General features: G+C 38.6%; 1 protein-coding gene across 1 annotated transcript in view; it reads right to left on the bottom strand.

Annotated features, from left to right (window-relative positions):
- Nucleotides 1-15,774, bottom strand: part of LOC127570201 (tyrosine-protein phosphatase non-receptor type 3-like) — a 143,986-nt gene that overhangs the window by 54,897 nt on the left and 73,315 nt on the right. The window contains 4 exon segments of the mRNA XM_052015470.1: nucleotides 1,930-2,155; nucleotides 5,867-5,890; nucleotides 8,414-8,596; nucleotides 13,841-13,975. Coding sequence (XP_051871430.1) covers nucleotides 1,930-2,155; nucleotides 5,867-5,890; nucleotides 8,414-8,596; nucleotides 13,841-13,975 — 568 coding nt within the window.

Here is a 15,774-nt window from a genome sequence, read left to right as displayed (position 1 = left end):
GATTTATGTGGTGCAAATACTTGCCTTTTATCAGACCAAGCTCAAATGATCTCCAGATCTTACAATACATAGGCAAAGGCTGCTACATTTTCTAAGGGTTCATTTGGTTCAAGTTTCTACTTATGGAATTTTATTCTAATTGTGTTCTTTCTCGTAAAAGTTGTGTATAATTTATGTTTAATTTATGTTTTTCTTGTGAATGCTGCTTATATGATGCTATGTGCTTGTGATGCTGCTGCAAGCAAGGTTTTCATTACAGACACAAGAAACGACAGATGCTGGAATCTGGAGCTACAAACAATCTGCTGGAGGAACTCAGCAGGTCGAGCAGCATCAGTGGGAGGAAAGGAATTGTTGTTTCAACCCACAACATCCACATTTTTTTTCCTCCCACAGATCTGCTTGACCCGCTGCATTCCTCCAGCAGATTGTTTGTTGCTCCAGGTTTTCACTGCACCTGTGCACACATGTACTTGTGCACACATGTACTTGTGCATAATGACAATAAACTCAACTTTGACCAGGGAAATCCACCTGTCCCTGACTGCACAGCCAGTCTCCAACACTACTTCTCTACACTTGCTAGCAGAGCCTGCATGAACATTAAGCAATGGGTAATGAATCTTGATCTTGTTAGAGATAGCCAGATCCCAAAAGTGTATCGATAAAAAAATGATGATATACCTGAGCAATAAATCTAGGAGACAGCATAAATAAAACATGTCCATCCATTATACATGATACTTGGTACACAAAGTTTCTACTTCATTAAAATTTTCCATAATAGGTTGCACATTTATAGTTGTTGTAGGAGTTATAACTGTTATTGTCATTCCAATGGAACTTTTAGATGTGCTGCACTTTGACAAGTCACTGATCATGTAAGGCTGGTGACACACACAGTAGTGAGAGTGCAGTTTAAAAATGCTTTATCAATTTTGTAGTAACTGTTTTTGTATAATTCATACCATCCTTCTCCATATTTGTTGTACTTGTGTGTAACTGTACACTCAAGAACCTCCTAAGGGGAACAAGCATACATATTGTTTAAAAAAAATCACTGTTTCCTCTTAAAGTTTCAGCCAGAGAAAATTTTCCAGAGTGTTATTCAAAATCATTCATTGCAATTCCATTACAACTAATGGTTTAGCAACCATAACACTTTAAACTGCCAATATTATAGGTTCCTTTGGACATCTGGATGAGGATTAATTTAATTTGGAGCTCCTTTGTACCAAACATTAAATAGTGGTACCTTAAGGAGCGAGAAGGAGACTTCAACCATTCAATCTGTAATTCAACCTGAATAATATTAAAATGAATTCTCTTCCAACAATTCTTTGACTGAAAGGAACTCAAAAATTCAGGTATATTATAATATTGTAAAGATTTTCCTAATGCACAATGGGGAATTTTCATGCTCATACTCTTGGCCTTTCTGAATTTTAATAAAGGTAATACAAAGCAAAGATAAATTTGATGGGCACATGTACTGGAATTTTAATTTTAAATGCTATTTTCTTTGAAACCTTAACTGAGAGATGAGAAATGTTAGACATAGTGAAAGTGGCAGACAAAATGACTTAGTTTTTCCAAGATATGGCTGGTTTGTCTCTCTTCTTTCACTGTGCAGTTTGATTGTAAATTAGCCACGTGAGAATTTAAGAAACTCAGAATTCTTTGCATCTCATGGACAAATGCAAATTCACTTTCCTATGTCTCTCCATGTTCGATGGCCTGGTGATCAAAGCGACATTTTAAATTATAAATGAGCAGACCAGTAGACATCAAGAATACTAGAATGAAGAATAAACAACTTGTATTATTGAAAGATTCTGCTTTCTCCCACCAACTTTAATTGCTTTACAAACTAAGATAATGATAATTATATTTGGCTTTCAAATGTAGTTTACACTGAGTTTTGCTAACCTTGTAATCACAGTAGTATTGGCACGGTGCTATTTCATCTTCAGTTGTTCCTGGTGCCATTGATTCATAGGTTTCGAGAAATTGCAAATCAATGCCAGCCGATTGGTGGGAAACACAGAGATCATCTTTTGGGATGTTAGTGTCTACACCATTCACTGAACATGTTAGTGATCGTCGTTGCCTTTTGATAGTATCAGTAACCTGCTCCTGTATCTCTCCAAATGTCCTACAAACAGGTTAAATTGCATTAATACAAGGTGACAACTCTGCCCCAAGAGCAAGTGAAAGACAATAATTTCTGAAACATTTAGAGAAGCAGATTAATTGAGGTCAGTCATCATTGATTTATATGGGTAGATTTTTACCCATTGAATTTTATGAGCTTTTATTTTATAGGGAAGAAAGAGTATTTGATGTAAGCTGAAGGTAGCAGGACTGGTAGATACAGGCATACAGGAAATTTAACGTTATTATCCAAGACACAAAATATAAAAACAGAGTGGTCATGACAGAACTATACAAAACACTAGTTAGTTCACAGACAAAGTACAGCATACAAATGGGTTACCACAGCATTTAAGATGTGATAGCACCTGAAGGGCTAAAGCAGAATTTACGAAAATGCTCATAAGAATGGAAAATTTTAGTTATGAAGTTTCACTAGGCTAAGAATGAGTGGAATAAAGCTGGCGCTTGAATCCACCAGCCTCGAGTACATCCTGGATTTATGTGGCATTCCCATAAGTGCGGGACAAGCTGAGCAGCAGATGGTGGGGCATCTGACGCTCTGCTCCATGGCTGGACTTCACTTGGAGTTGAAGCAGACCCAGATTGTGCTGCAGTTCTCCAGCACTATGTGGAGAAATCCACATCTGTGATCCTGCAGTTGCCAGACCTGCCATAGTATGGAAATCCATGAGGATTCCCAAAGTAGAGATTAGTAAGGTAAAGATAAATACGAACATTTATCTTAAAAAAAAAACAAGTTACTTTATTTTTCCTTAAAGGAAGTGTTAATATTTGCTTATCAGAGATATACAAAAGGTCTTACAAAACTTCAGATTTTGATAGGTGGCAATGTTCCATCCCCAACCTCGTTTCCTATCAGGAGGCTGTCAGGGCATACCAGACGCAGAACACCAAGTGCTACTGCTTCACATTCCAGGGATCGGAGTTCATTCCTGACTCTGGATGCTGTCTGTGTAGAGTTTGCAAATTCTCCCCATGACCATGTAGTTTTCAGCTGGGTGCACCAGTTTTATCCGGAATCCCAAAGACAGTCCAGCCAATTAATCTGGCAGTATAAGTAGCAAAACATCTAAGGAGAGCTGATAGACATGTAAGTGAGAATAAACCAAAGGGGTTCAGGGAACTAGGAGGAGGATGAGGATTCATGGGTTTTTGTGCTGGAGCCAGCGTGGACCCAATGGGCCAAATGGACTCCTTCTGTGTCATAGTAAGTAAATAAATAAAACTTACTATGCCAGTTGAGCCTCAGCCATCAGCTAGTCCTTACCACTCAACTTTAGGATTGGGACACCAAGATGATGGGATCCATGCATTCATACAAGGTTAATGTGACCATGGGGAGAGTACAAGTGGAGTCCGGGGAGTAGGCCAAAGACAGCACAATTTACCCTATTGGTTTCTTTGGGACAGAGGAGAATGAAAGGAGGTTTTGTCAAGATGCATAAACTATGAGAGGCCTAGATAGGCTGAACAGCAAGGAATCATTAGCCCAAACAGAGATTTATAGCATGAAGGCATAGATCTTAAGAAATTTGCAAAAGGATTACAAAGGGACTGAGGAAATCTTTTTCCATCCAGGGTGATATCATCTAAAGATCGTGAAGGCAAAAAGACTCCACAAGAGCATTTAACTACCACCTGGATCTACTAAGCCATGAACCAATTGGTGAGATGTGAGATCAGTCTGAATGGTCCTTTTTTAGCTGGCATGACCATAATGGGCTGAATGGCTTCTTCTGTATCATATTATGCTTAGAATTACAGATCATAAAGTCTAAAACCCACAAATGGGAAATATTTAGTTGAAGTAGACAGAACATTACCACATATCTTATACTTACCATGACATTGAAGGCCATTCAGCCCACTAGGTCCATGCCAGCTCTCTGTGGAGCAAACCCATCAATCCTACTCCTGCTCTGCTCATTTCCCTCAACGTCATTCTCCAGAAGCTGGCACAGAGCTTGCTGGAATTATGGTAATTTACAGCATACGCTGGTACCCAAAACAATAAGACAGGTTTAATATAATCTCAGCATAAAAGATCTCCTAGGAAGTAGTGGTCAAGGTATGATTGTATGATAGAATTTAGTATTTAGCTTGAGAGAGAGAGAGCGAAGCTTGGTTCAGAAACAACTGTGTTTAACTTAAATAAATAGAATTACTGTCCTCATTCCATTAAGTTGGCTGAAGTAAAGTGGCCAATAGATCAGCAGGAAAGCATGTAGGTAATTAATGATACTCATGAATGTATCTGGTAAAGGAGGCAAGATTCTAAGGGAGGAATAAACATTCATGGCTAACCAAAGTAGTAATAAAGGGATTACAGCCAAGGGAAAACAAATAAGGCAGCAAAAGTTAGTGGTAGATTTGAAACCTGTGATAAAATCAAAATGCAGCAAAGGAGGACAAAAACAATGAGAGGGAAAATAAACCGTGAGAGCAAACTAGCAAGGAAAATAAAAATGGACAATAAGAACATCGTTAAATATATAAGGAAGAGAGAATTCCAATGAGCATTGACCCCTTAGAGAATGAAGCTGGGGAAATAGTTATGGAGAACCTTGGACTAGTAGGAGTTAAACAGACATCTTGCATCAGTCTTTATGATGGAAGCCGTTGAACAACCCATTAATATTGAATAATGTTGGGGAGGAATTAAGTACCATCACCATTGCTAGAGAATTTGCATTAGGCAATCTAGTGAGACTCAAGACTGATATGTCTCCTGGCCTGGATGACTTGCATTTTAAAAGAAGTGGCTACAGAGATAGTTGATACATTAGTTATATTATTCCAAAAATTCTTGGATTCTGAAGAAGTGCCAAAGGATTGAAAAATTGTCAACGGGATACTCCTTTTCAAAAAGTGAGGCTAATAGCAGGTTACTGTAGGCTGAAAAACAAACTCAGGTCATCTGTGGAGGCAAAAGGTGCAAGTCATCATTTTAGGTTGAGACTGAGGAAAGAAGAAAAATTGCCAGTATTGAGCAGGTTTGAGGGGCTTCATTGTCTACTTTTGTTCCTAGTCCTGACGGAACAGCAGCTTTGAGCTTGAAAAATGCTTGTATTGTTAGTTACTGCAATTGCATGTTGCTGATACAAGGGGTATCTGGAATGTAAATGAATGGTGGCACCAGAATCTCTCTCCTCAACCATTAAGATATAAATATTCAGAAAGGAACAAGAACAACAGAGGAGAGTGAGTTAGAGTTAAATCACAGAGATGGAGGGGGAGGGGGATGAAGGAACATTTAACCAAGGGGGAGGAACAAAGGAAATGTTAGAAATAAAATTAATGTTTTTAAAACTGAAAATTCATTTTATTTAGGAATGTGATTAAACAAATTGAATTGCCTTCTATTTGGACCAAAAGGATCAATTCTCATTGTATTAATAATTTCATAATATTAAGTACATGTACAGCATGGTTAAAGGCCACCTCAACATTCTTTGGTGAATTTAATAAGACAATTATTTCTTCAAAATAACTAAGCAGCTGTGGGAAAAATGTCATTTGTGCAAAGCAAGCACTGGGCAGCCACAAATCAGCAAGTAAATTCTGGAGATTCACAATTCACTGCATCTCTCTTAATCCCACAAATTTTCTATTAACTAGCACCCTGATATTCTTCCAACATATTCCTTTTTAAACAACGTTTTGTTGGGAAGAAGAACCAGCAACTTACTTTGGTGATTGTTGTTCCTCTGACCTGTAAAAGAGTAACACCAATATCACTCTGAATTTTTCCAGGCATATTCATCTTCATTTTTACTTTATGCACACCCAAATTAATCCATACCAGGATTTATGAAAGCATACAGATCCTTTAACTTTTCATAATCACAAAAGAATTCAGGTCAGAAGCAGGAAGAGTGTTAATCTAATTCTGAAAATAAATCTTGTTTTTAATTATTTAGATGTATATTGCCTTTTCCATGATTTCCTACAATTAATTAGTAGCATTAAACGTTGATATCATATCTGCTTCCACCACCACACCTGGCCGTATTCCAGGTACCAACCACTCTCTGTGTAAAAAACTTGCCCTGCACATCTTTCTTAAACATTTCCCCTCTCACCTTAAGGCCATGCCCTCTAGTATTTGACATTTCTATCCTAGGAAAGAGACTCTGACCATCTACCCCATCTATGCCTCACAATTTTATAAACATCCATCAGCACTCCCCCCAGCCTCTGACACTTCAAGGAAAAAAAAATCCAAGTCTGTCCAACCTCCCCTTATAACAGTAATACTCTCTAATCCAGGCAGCATCCTGGTGAACTTCCTCTCTAACCTCTCTGAAGCCTCCACATCCCTCCTGTAATGGGGTGACCAGAATTGCACACAATACTCCAAACACAGCTTAACCAAAGTGTTATGCAGCTGCATCAGGACTTCCTGATTCTTCTACTTATTGCCCCGACTGATTAAGGCAAGCATGCCATATGGCTTCTTTACTGCCCTATATATTCATGTTGCTGCTTTCAGGGAGCTAGAGACTTGGATCCCAAAATCCCTCTATACATCAGCACTCAAGGGCTCTTAAGCAATTTTACATTGCTCCCAATTCCTAGTCTAACACAATGCCAATTATATTAGGCTAGGATTTGGATATCTGCAGGCACTGGGTATTTGAAATAAAAGTAGAAAATGTTGGGATTATTCAGCAGGTCAGGTAGCACTTCTCTATAGAACACAGTTTCAGTTATTATCAAGACCTCCAAGATGGAAATTAGGTAATGTTAGTTTCATTAATAATGCGGGTATCTTATAACACAGGTGCAAGTTGTCCCCTGACAATTATCCTCAGCGTTATATTGACAATTATGTCCACGGCAGCTACTTGAAAGAGCGATTCATTCCGTTCAATTAATTGGCTTTACCGCTCACAGCCTTGCTTTTTTCTTCTTAATTATATATCCCTTCATTTTTTTTTTAAAGTTGCATCAGAATTTATTTCCATTAACTTTCAGACAGCCACTTCCTGTCATAACAACCAACTGCATCAAAAATGTAACAACCAGTTTTTTTTCCCCCTTCTAGTTTTTCTGTAAACTATCTTACATCTGTATTCTCCAATAACTGGTCCTTCTGTGAGTGGAAGCATTGCTCCCTACAGACACAATCAAAACCTCATAAATTTGATCCCCTCTTTCTAATTTTCCCTCATCCTGCTTTGTTTCAAGGGAAACATCCCACTTGAACTAATCCCTTCACTTGACTGAAGGATGGAGAGAAAACGGGGAACTGCAGACTCTTTAGTCTAACATTATCAATAGTAAAGAAAATGCTAGAGTCTATTATGAAGGATGTAGTAATAGGGCACAAAAAAAAAGCTACACTATTTGATGAAGTCACATGGATATATGAAAGGAAGATAGTGTCTGGCAAACCTACTGGGAGTTTTATTTTTAAGCAGCAACAGGTGGAATAGACAAGGGAGAACCATAAGAGGTTAGTGTGCAAAATTAAAACATGTGAGATTGGTATATTTCCTCAATTTGTGGCACCACATTGTTTTTTGAAATATTTGTAATGTATTAAAAAAGCATTTTTGACACTACTCATGGGCAAAGTCCTTTCTGTTGAAGCCAGTAAAGCAACCCACCAAACCTGCCTATTCTGATTGTTCATAAGAGGAAACAGACTAAAGGTCCCCAAAAGAAGCCTGACTGAAATCTTGAGAAACAGAAGAACAAAGGAGATGATTTCCTCTCTTTAATAGCCAAACCAGAGATGATCACAATGGTTGGAGAACATTCATAGGGTCTTCCCTAAGGATGCTGTTAAAATAAACTAGCAATGCCATGCTGGTTGGCAAGGGCAAACAATCCTCTGCATCTTACAATCCAAAGTACAAGGAACAGGAGCCCTACAAAAATCTGATGACTTCAGCAAGAATATCAATTATGTGGAAGGCAGACTACCACTGCAGATCCCTCATGTTACAAAACTACATAACATGGAATTTACTGTGAACAAAGGACACCTCACATTCACAAGATTTTGGAAAATGCATGACATGACATTTAGTACAACCTCAAAACTGAAAATAGTCATTGTGATGACAATAGAGGAAATTGAAGCTCCTTATTTTGGTTGAAGACTTCCCAGGGTATGTTACAGGGCAAAAAAAAAATCCTTGTTTTTCCCCACAGATTTGTGTGTGGGAGAAGATAACTTTATAACATTGTTAATTCTACTATTTGACACAACTCTTAAATGACGTACCAGCTGTGTGATGCAGATTTTGGATTGGACTCTGTATCAATTTTAGTTGCGTTCGTTGGAATGTTTGCCTTGTAGTTATAAAACACCTCTTCACTTTCTGTGATATATGCCATCTCGGTGGCAAGGTTATCTACGGAGGAATGCCGTGGCTTTTGAGCATCGTGCCTTATTCTTGGACTTGGCCTATTAGCAATACAAATTGGTGAAGCTTTTATTAGTTGGAGCAGGTTACTCAATATCATTCTCTCTGACCCATTAACATGAACATTTCTAACTTCAATTTGAGTCATTGTTCTGGCAATTTTCAGCACAATTCTGATCCATTGCTGTATATTGGAAGTTTTACAGCAACATTAGTGGAGCCTGCAATGCAAGTTCTCTGGGATGTATTCTCTTCAATGGAAGGAAATTACATGTACATAAGAGTTTTCATATAAGGCAATAGCCAAGAACTTATCTGATGTTTATTTTGACTGTATAATATGAAAAATGCAGTTGAAACAACCTTCATAGTTTACGCACGACTACTATGAAGGGAGATTCCTAATAACTCTAGCACACTTACTTTTAGTTGTAGAAACAAATTACATTTATGGGGAAAAAAAAACTTATTTCACCTTGACAAATCTTTACAAATGAAGTCCAAGAATCAAATTGTTGGATCTCTCCTCTTATGACCCAACACAAATTTAAATTTGTGAACTTGCAATTTCTATTTGAAAGGGGGATATCATTATTGTAATAAAATGGACAATCATATGAACATTTTATGGACTGAAACATGAACGGATCCTTGACCAAACTTGTAAAATTCACTATGGAACTTAATATTTTAGCTGGGGTTACACCACTTTTCACCCCAACCTCTCAAAACATCCACACAAAATATTCTGCACCATTTATTCAACCTGGTTTTTCCAAGTTTCGATATACATGGTGTTAAACTGTAATTATGGGGTCATTACAAACAAAATCTTGGATGAAGATTTATTTAATTCAGCTGCTGTTCTCCTGTTGCTACTCTCATGAATTCTTTAAATGTCTTGATTAATGACAATCAAGTCAACTTTGCTTTTGGAATCAGAAAGATATACAGAAAAGGGTCCTTTGATATTTCTGCAAGGGCAAAAGATATACAGAAAAGGGTCCTTTGATATTTCTGCAAGGGCAAGGGTTAAATGACTTTTAATGTGTGGTACAATCAAGGTTCTGCTAGAATAGTTGATTTGTTTAATGCACTCAAAGTGATATAAACACCACATCAGGAAAGCAAAATGGTACATTCAAATGCATGCATTTTCCATATTGCACAATAGCATTTTACTGTCAGAATTTTTAGTTAGTCATCTCCAATCTTCATGAGGGGTTGGATCCAAGATACACATTCGTACAAGCAATACACACAGACACACATCTTCTTTTAATTTTGGTACAATTTAGTTAGATTCCAAGTGTAATTGTTCCCCATCTATTCTTACATTTCCCTAAGATACTTACCATCATGGCTGAGAGAAAAGATAGTTAACACCAAGAATCTAGTCGATGCTACACTAGAACCAGCTGTGCAATAGGAAAATGGGACAATTCTACATCCCATTTGGAAAATAGATGGCCTTCATTTAGCTGAATCATTATGAATACATGCCTAGTTTGAAAGTTATGATTGTTGTTATTCTGACAAAGCATAATGAAATTACCACTACTGAGCAGTCCTCCAAATTCTAGTTGCAATCCTAGAATCATACAGCACAGAAACAGGCCCTTTCAGCTCTCCTTGTCCATACTGATCGTCATGTCCATCTGCACTAATCCTATTTGTTGGCGTTAGGCCTGTATCCCTCTATGCCTTTCCTAGCAAAGTACCTGTCCAAATGACTCTTAAACGTTGTAATTATATTTGCTTCTACCACCTCTTCTGGCAGTTCATCCCAGATAACCACCACCCTGTGTGTGAAAAACTTAACCTCTCAGATCTCCTTTAACTTTCTCTTCTCTCACCCTAAATTTGTGCCCTACCCAGGGAAAAAGACTGACTATCTGTCCTGTCTTTGTCCCTTCATTTTATAAATTCCTATAAGGTCACCCCTCAGGACTCCTATGTTCCAGTGATAATAAACCTAGCTTACCCAATCTCTCCTCATAACTATAGCCCTCCATTCCAGGCAACATCCTGGTGAATCTGTTCTGCACTCTCTCTATTGTTATAACATCCCTCCTGTGGTGTGTTGACCAGAACTGCACACAATACTCCAAGTACAGTTTAAAATCTAACCAATTTTGTTTTTACAATCACCACATGACATCCCAAATCTTATACTCAAGCCTCTGCCTATGAAGGCAAGCACACCTTCACTACCCTATCCAACTGTATCTTCACTTAAAGGGAGACATGGACTTGCACTCCAAGATCTCTCTGTACATCAATGTTCCTTAGGTCCCTGCCATTTACTCTGATATGTTCTACCATAATTTGACTTCCCAAAGTGCATAGCTCACACTTGTCTAGATTAAATTCCATCTGCCACCATCACCCAATTTTCTAGCTAATCTATTTACACAGTATCTTTAGACAACCTTCTTTGCTATCCACAACTCCACCAATCTTCGTGTCATCTTCAAACTCACTAATTAGACTATTTACATTCTCATTCAAGTCAATTATACATATATTACAAACAACAAAGGTCCTAGCAGCGATCCCTGTGATGCACCACTTGTTGCAGACTTTCAGTCAGAAAAACACCCATCCATTACTACCTTTGCCTTCCAACACGAAGCCAATTTTGGATCCAGTTTGCTACTCCCTACACACTCATGACTGTGTGGCCAGATTCTGCTCTAACTCCATCTGCAAGTTTGCAGATGATAACACCGTTGTAGGCCATATCTCAAACAGAGATGAGTCGGAGTACAGGAAGGAGATAGAGAGCTTAGTGGAATGGTGTCATGACAACAACCTTTCCCTCAATGTCAACAAACAAAAGAGCTGGTCATTGACTTCAGGAAAGGGGGCGGTGTACATGCACCTGTCACATAGATGCCACGGCCAAGAAAGCTCACCAGCACCTCTGCTTCCTCAGGAGGTTAAAGAAATTCGGTTTGTCCCCTTTGACTCTCACCAACTTTTATCGACGCACCATAGAAAGCATCTTATCTGGATGTATCACAGCTTGGTACGGCAACTGCTCTACCCAGGACTGCAAGAAACTGCAGAGAGTTGTGGACACAGCCCAGCACATCACGGACGCCAGCCTCCCCTCCTTTGACTGTCTTTACCTCTTGCTGTCTTGGTGAAGCAGCCAGCATAATTGAAGACCCCACCCACCCGGGTCATTCTCTCTTCTCTCCTCTTCCATCAGGTAGAAGATACAAGAGCCTGAGGGCACATACCACCAGACTTAAGGACAGCTTCTACCCCACTGTGATAAGACTATTGAACAGTTCCCTTATATGATGAGATGGACTATGACCTCACGATCTACCTTGTTGTACTACATTACTCTGTACTAACCCAATGTAACTGCACTGTGTAATGAATTGACCTGTACGATTGGTATGCAAGACAAGTTTTTCCACTGTACCTCGGTACAAGTGACAATAATAAACCAATACCTTCTGGACCAGGCCACCATGTGGGACCTTGTCAAAAGTCTTACTAAAGTCCACGTAGACCATGTCTACCATCAATTTTCTTAGTTACCTCCTCAAAATGCACAAATTTGAGAGACACAATCTCCCTTGCACAAAACCATGCTGAGTCCACTTAATCAGTCCCTGCAGTTCCAAGTGAACTTAAATCCAGTCCCTCAGAATCTTCAACAACTTTCCTACCATTAATGCAAGGCTCATCTGCCTGTAGTTTCCAGGCTTATCTCTACTGCCCTTATTGAACAAAGGGACAATATTAGCTTCTGATATCTCACTCACGGCCAACAAAGATGCAAAAGCCTCTGTCAGAGCTCCAGTAATATCTCCTCCCTTGCTTCCCTTAGCATCCTTGGATAGATCTTGTCAGGCCCTGGGGACTTATCTACCCTAATTTGTGCCAATATTTCCAACACTTCCTCCTTCCTGATACAGATGTGCTCTAGAATATCCCTGCCTTGACTCTCCAGCCTCAATATCATTTTCCCTGGTACTCCACTTGCATCCCTTGACTCCACACAAAGATTACCCCTTTGGTTCCCAAGGGGACCTACTCTTTCCTTAGCTACCCTCTTGCTTCTAACATACTGATAAAAAGTTTTAGGATTCTTCTTTGAGAAGGCAATGCACTTTGGGAAGTCGAATTCTGGTAGGACGTATGGAGTAAATGACAGGGATCTTAGGAGCATTGATGTATAGAAAGACCTTGGGGTGCAAGTTCATACCTCCCTGAAAGTCACCACAAAGCTGGATAGGGTATTGAAGACATTTGGTACGCTTGCCTTCACAGGCCGAGGCATCGAGTATAAGAGTTGGGATGTTGTGTTGCAGTTGTACAAAACACTAGTCAGAGAGCACAGGGTATTATGCACAGTTCTGGTCACCACACTACAAAAGGATGTGGTAGCCATAAAGAGTGTGCAGAAGAGATTCACCAGGATGTTGCTTGGAATGGAGAGCTGTGGTTATCAGGAAAGATAGATAGGCTGGGTATATTCTCACTGGAACACAGGAGGCTGAGGGATGACCATAATCAGAGGTTTATAAAATGATGAGGAGATGGGTAGGACAGTCAGAATCTTTTATCCAAGGCAGTGGAGTTATAACTAGAGGGCACAGATTTAAGGTGAGAGGGGAGAAATTTAGGAGGTCTGGGGGCTAAACATTTCCACACAGAGGTTGATAAATATCTGGAAAAAGCTGCCAGATAAGGTATTTGGAAATGTACTTGGAAAGGAAAAGCTTAGAGGGATATGGGCCTAATGCAGGAAAGTGGGATTAGTGTAGACACACATTACCATTGGCATGGACGAAGTGGACTGACAAGGCCCGTTTCTATGCTGTATGATTCTATGAGTCCTTAATCCTGCTTGCCAAAGTCATTTCATGGCCCCTTTTTGCCCTTCCAATTTCTTTCCTAAGTTCCCTCCTTTACCTCCTATAAACCTCGAAAGACTCATTTGATACCAATTTCTGCTTCCTGACATTCGCTTCATTCTTTTGCCTGATCAAACTTCAATATTCTTTGTTAACCAAGGTTCCCTAAACTTACCATCTTTACTTCTTACTCTTACAGAAACATGTTGACTCTGAACTCTTACCACCTTGTTTTTAAACGCCTACCACATATCAGATATTGTTTTCCACTCCAGCAGTTGCTCCCAATCTACTTCTGCTAGGAGGTTCTGTCTTACACTATTGAAATTAAGCAGATGTTGTCTTACACTACTGAAATCATTAAGCACATTCAATAATTTAGTAAAATTTGATAAAGGCATTTACCAATCAGGTGTAGATGGGGGAGAACGAGAAGGAAGACTTCTGGTCTCCAACTGTTCTACAGATACAGACTTCCTTAGTATTGGATTCCACACCATTCCTCCAATGACACGATGGCAGGTCTGATTTTTGATAGTCCTGTGGCAAATAAAATGGAGACATTAAATGCTCTGATTCTTCCAGTTTTTATAGACTTCTCATTCTTATGGTAAAGAACTACAATTCTGAGAAATCAATATCTATTGCAATTTTATAAAGTTTGATGTAATATTGTGATATATAGGGCAAGGGACTTTTTACCAAAATAATATAAATATTGAAGTTTAGCCTATTCCACTAGTAAAAATTAATTTCATGACTTCTGCCAAACAAGTGGTTTGATAATCTTCTAGTTAGAAGAGCATTCTATCTTGCAAATTGGTCGACAACATTCAAATTATCCTTATAGTTAACAAAGGCATAAAGTTTGGAGGCTCAAGTTTGAGGTAAATTAGAACTTGGACACTAGGAAAGGCAACATGCCATCCCATGATTCTGAAAAAGGCATTGAAAATATTCACTTTTCTTCCAAGAATGCAGAACATGAATAAGTTCTACTCTGCCTCCAACAGGGTCTTTGACTGGAAATGTTAAACCTGTTTCTATTCCCACAGATGCAGCCTGACCTGCTGAGCATTTCCAGCATTTTCTGATTTTATATTAAAAATATCAAAATTGATGATGGGATAGCAAGCTGTTGCTTCAGGTCAGTGGACTTCCATCAGATCTAGATCTGCATATTCTTCTGTATATTTCAATAATTTTAGATTTTTTTAAATTATTAAACATTCTTGAACAGAGTAGGTCTCCCAACATTTGACTCAAAGGAATGCATTCAGAATTATACCATTTTACAGCAAAGGACTGATGGCCCACAGTGCATGTCCCACCATCATTTAAGAGCTATTCAGAATTCTAATTTCTTGTTTTTAAAACAAAATGACTTAAAGTTCCATCACCATTGTTCAAACAACCTTTTTGTATAAAAAGAAAATATTCCACTCTACTGCCTTCATTTTATAATACCATAATTTCAATGACTCGTACCAAATGACCAATAAAATGTTTTGTCAATTTACCTAATCATCTATTTTAACATCCAGACACTGCTTTTTATCACTTCTCATAACTAAGTAATGGCAGTTAAGGTCAAAGGGAACCCAGAGGTCTTCTACAATTACATAAATAATAAGCAGGTAGCAAGAGTTGTGTCACTAATTATGGATGAATGAGGAAATGTGTGGATAGATAATGAGAATACAGACAGAGTACTTTGTATCAGTATTCATCCAGGAAGAGAATTCAGCTAACATCTCAGTATAACGGGAGATAATAGGGAAATCAATGGAGTGATAACTGCAAGGAGGAGGTACCTGCAAGCCTGACTTGCTTAAAAGGTATCTGGTCTGGATGGGATGCATCCCAGATTGCTGTAAATTTTGTTGAGGTTGCAGAAGGACATGCAATAATCTTCTAATTCCCCTGATATAGAGATGTGGCCAAATGACTGGAAAATTGCAAATGCAATACCCTGGATCAACAAAGGGTGTGAGGCATCACAGGCTATTTAGCTGTGTATGCTTTTAAAAATAATCAGGAAAAAAAAATAAGGCACTTGAAAAAATTGCATTGATATAGGAGAGCCTGCACAGTTTTGTCAATGGCAAATTATGTTTGGCCAACCTGAGAATTTTGATGAGGTGATAATGAAGGTTGATGAAGTGAATGCTGTAGGTATCAGCAATATGATTTTTAGAAAATGTTTGATAAAGTCCCACATAAAAGGTAGGTCAGAGAAACTGAGGCAATAGAATTAAAGGATTTGTAGCAGCATGGATGGGAAACAAAATTTGAAATGGATGGAATTTGACACAAAAACAGAAATGCTGGAAGAACTC

Source organism: Pristis pectinata, chromosome 5 (assembly GCF_009764475.1).
Source record: "Pristis pectinata isolate sPriPec2 chromosome 5, sPriPec2.1.pri, whole genome shotgun sequence".
Lineage (NCBI taxonomy): Eukaryota > Metazoa > Chordata > Chondrichthyes > Rhinopristiformes > Pristidae > Pristis > Pristis pectinata.
Note: the sequence above shows the minus strand (reverse complement) of the source record. Positions and strands in the feature narration are given on the sequence as shown.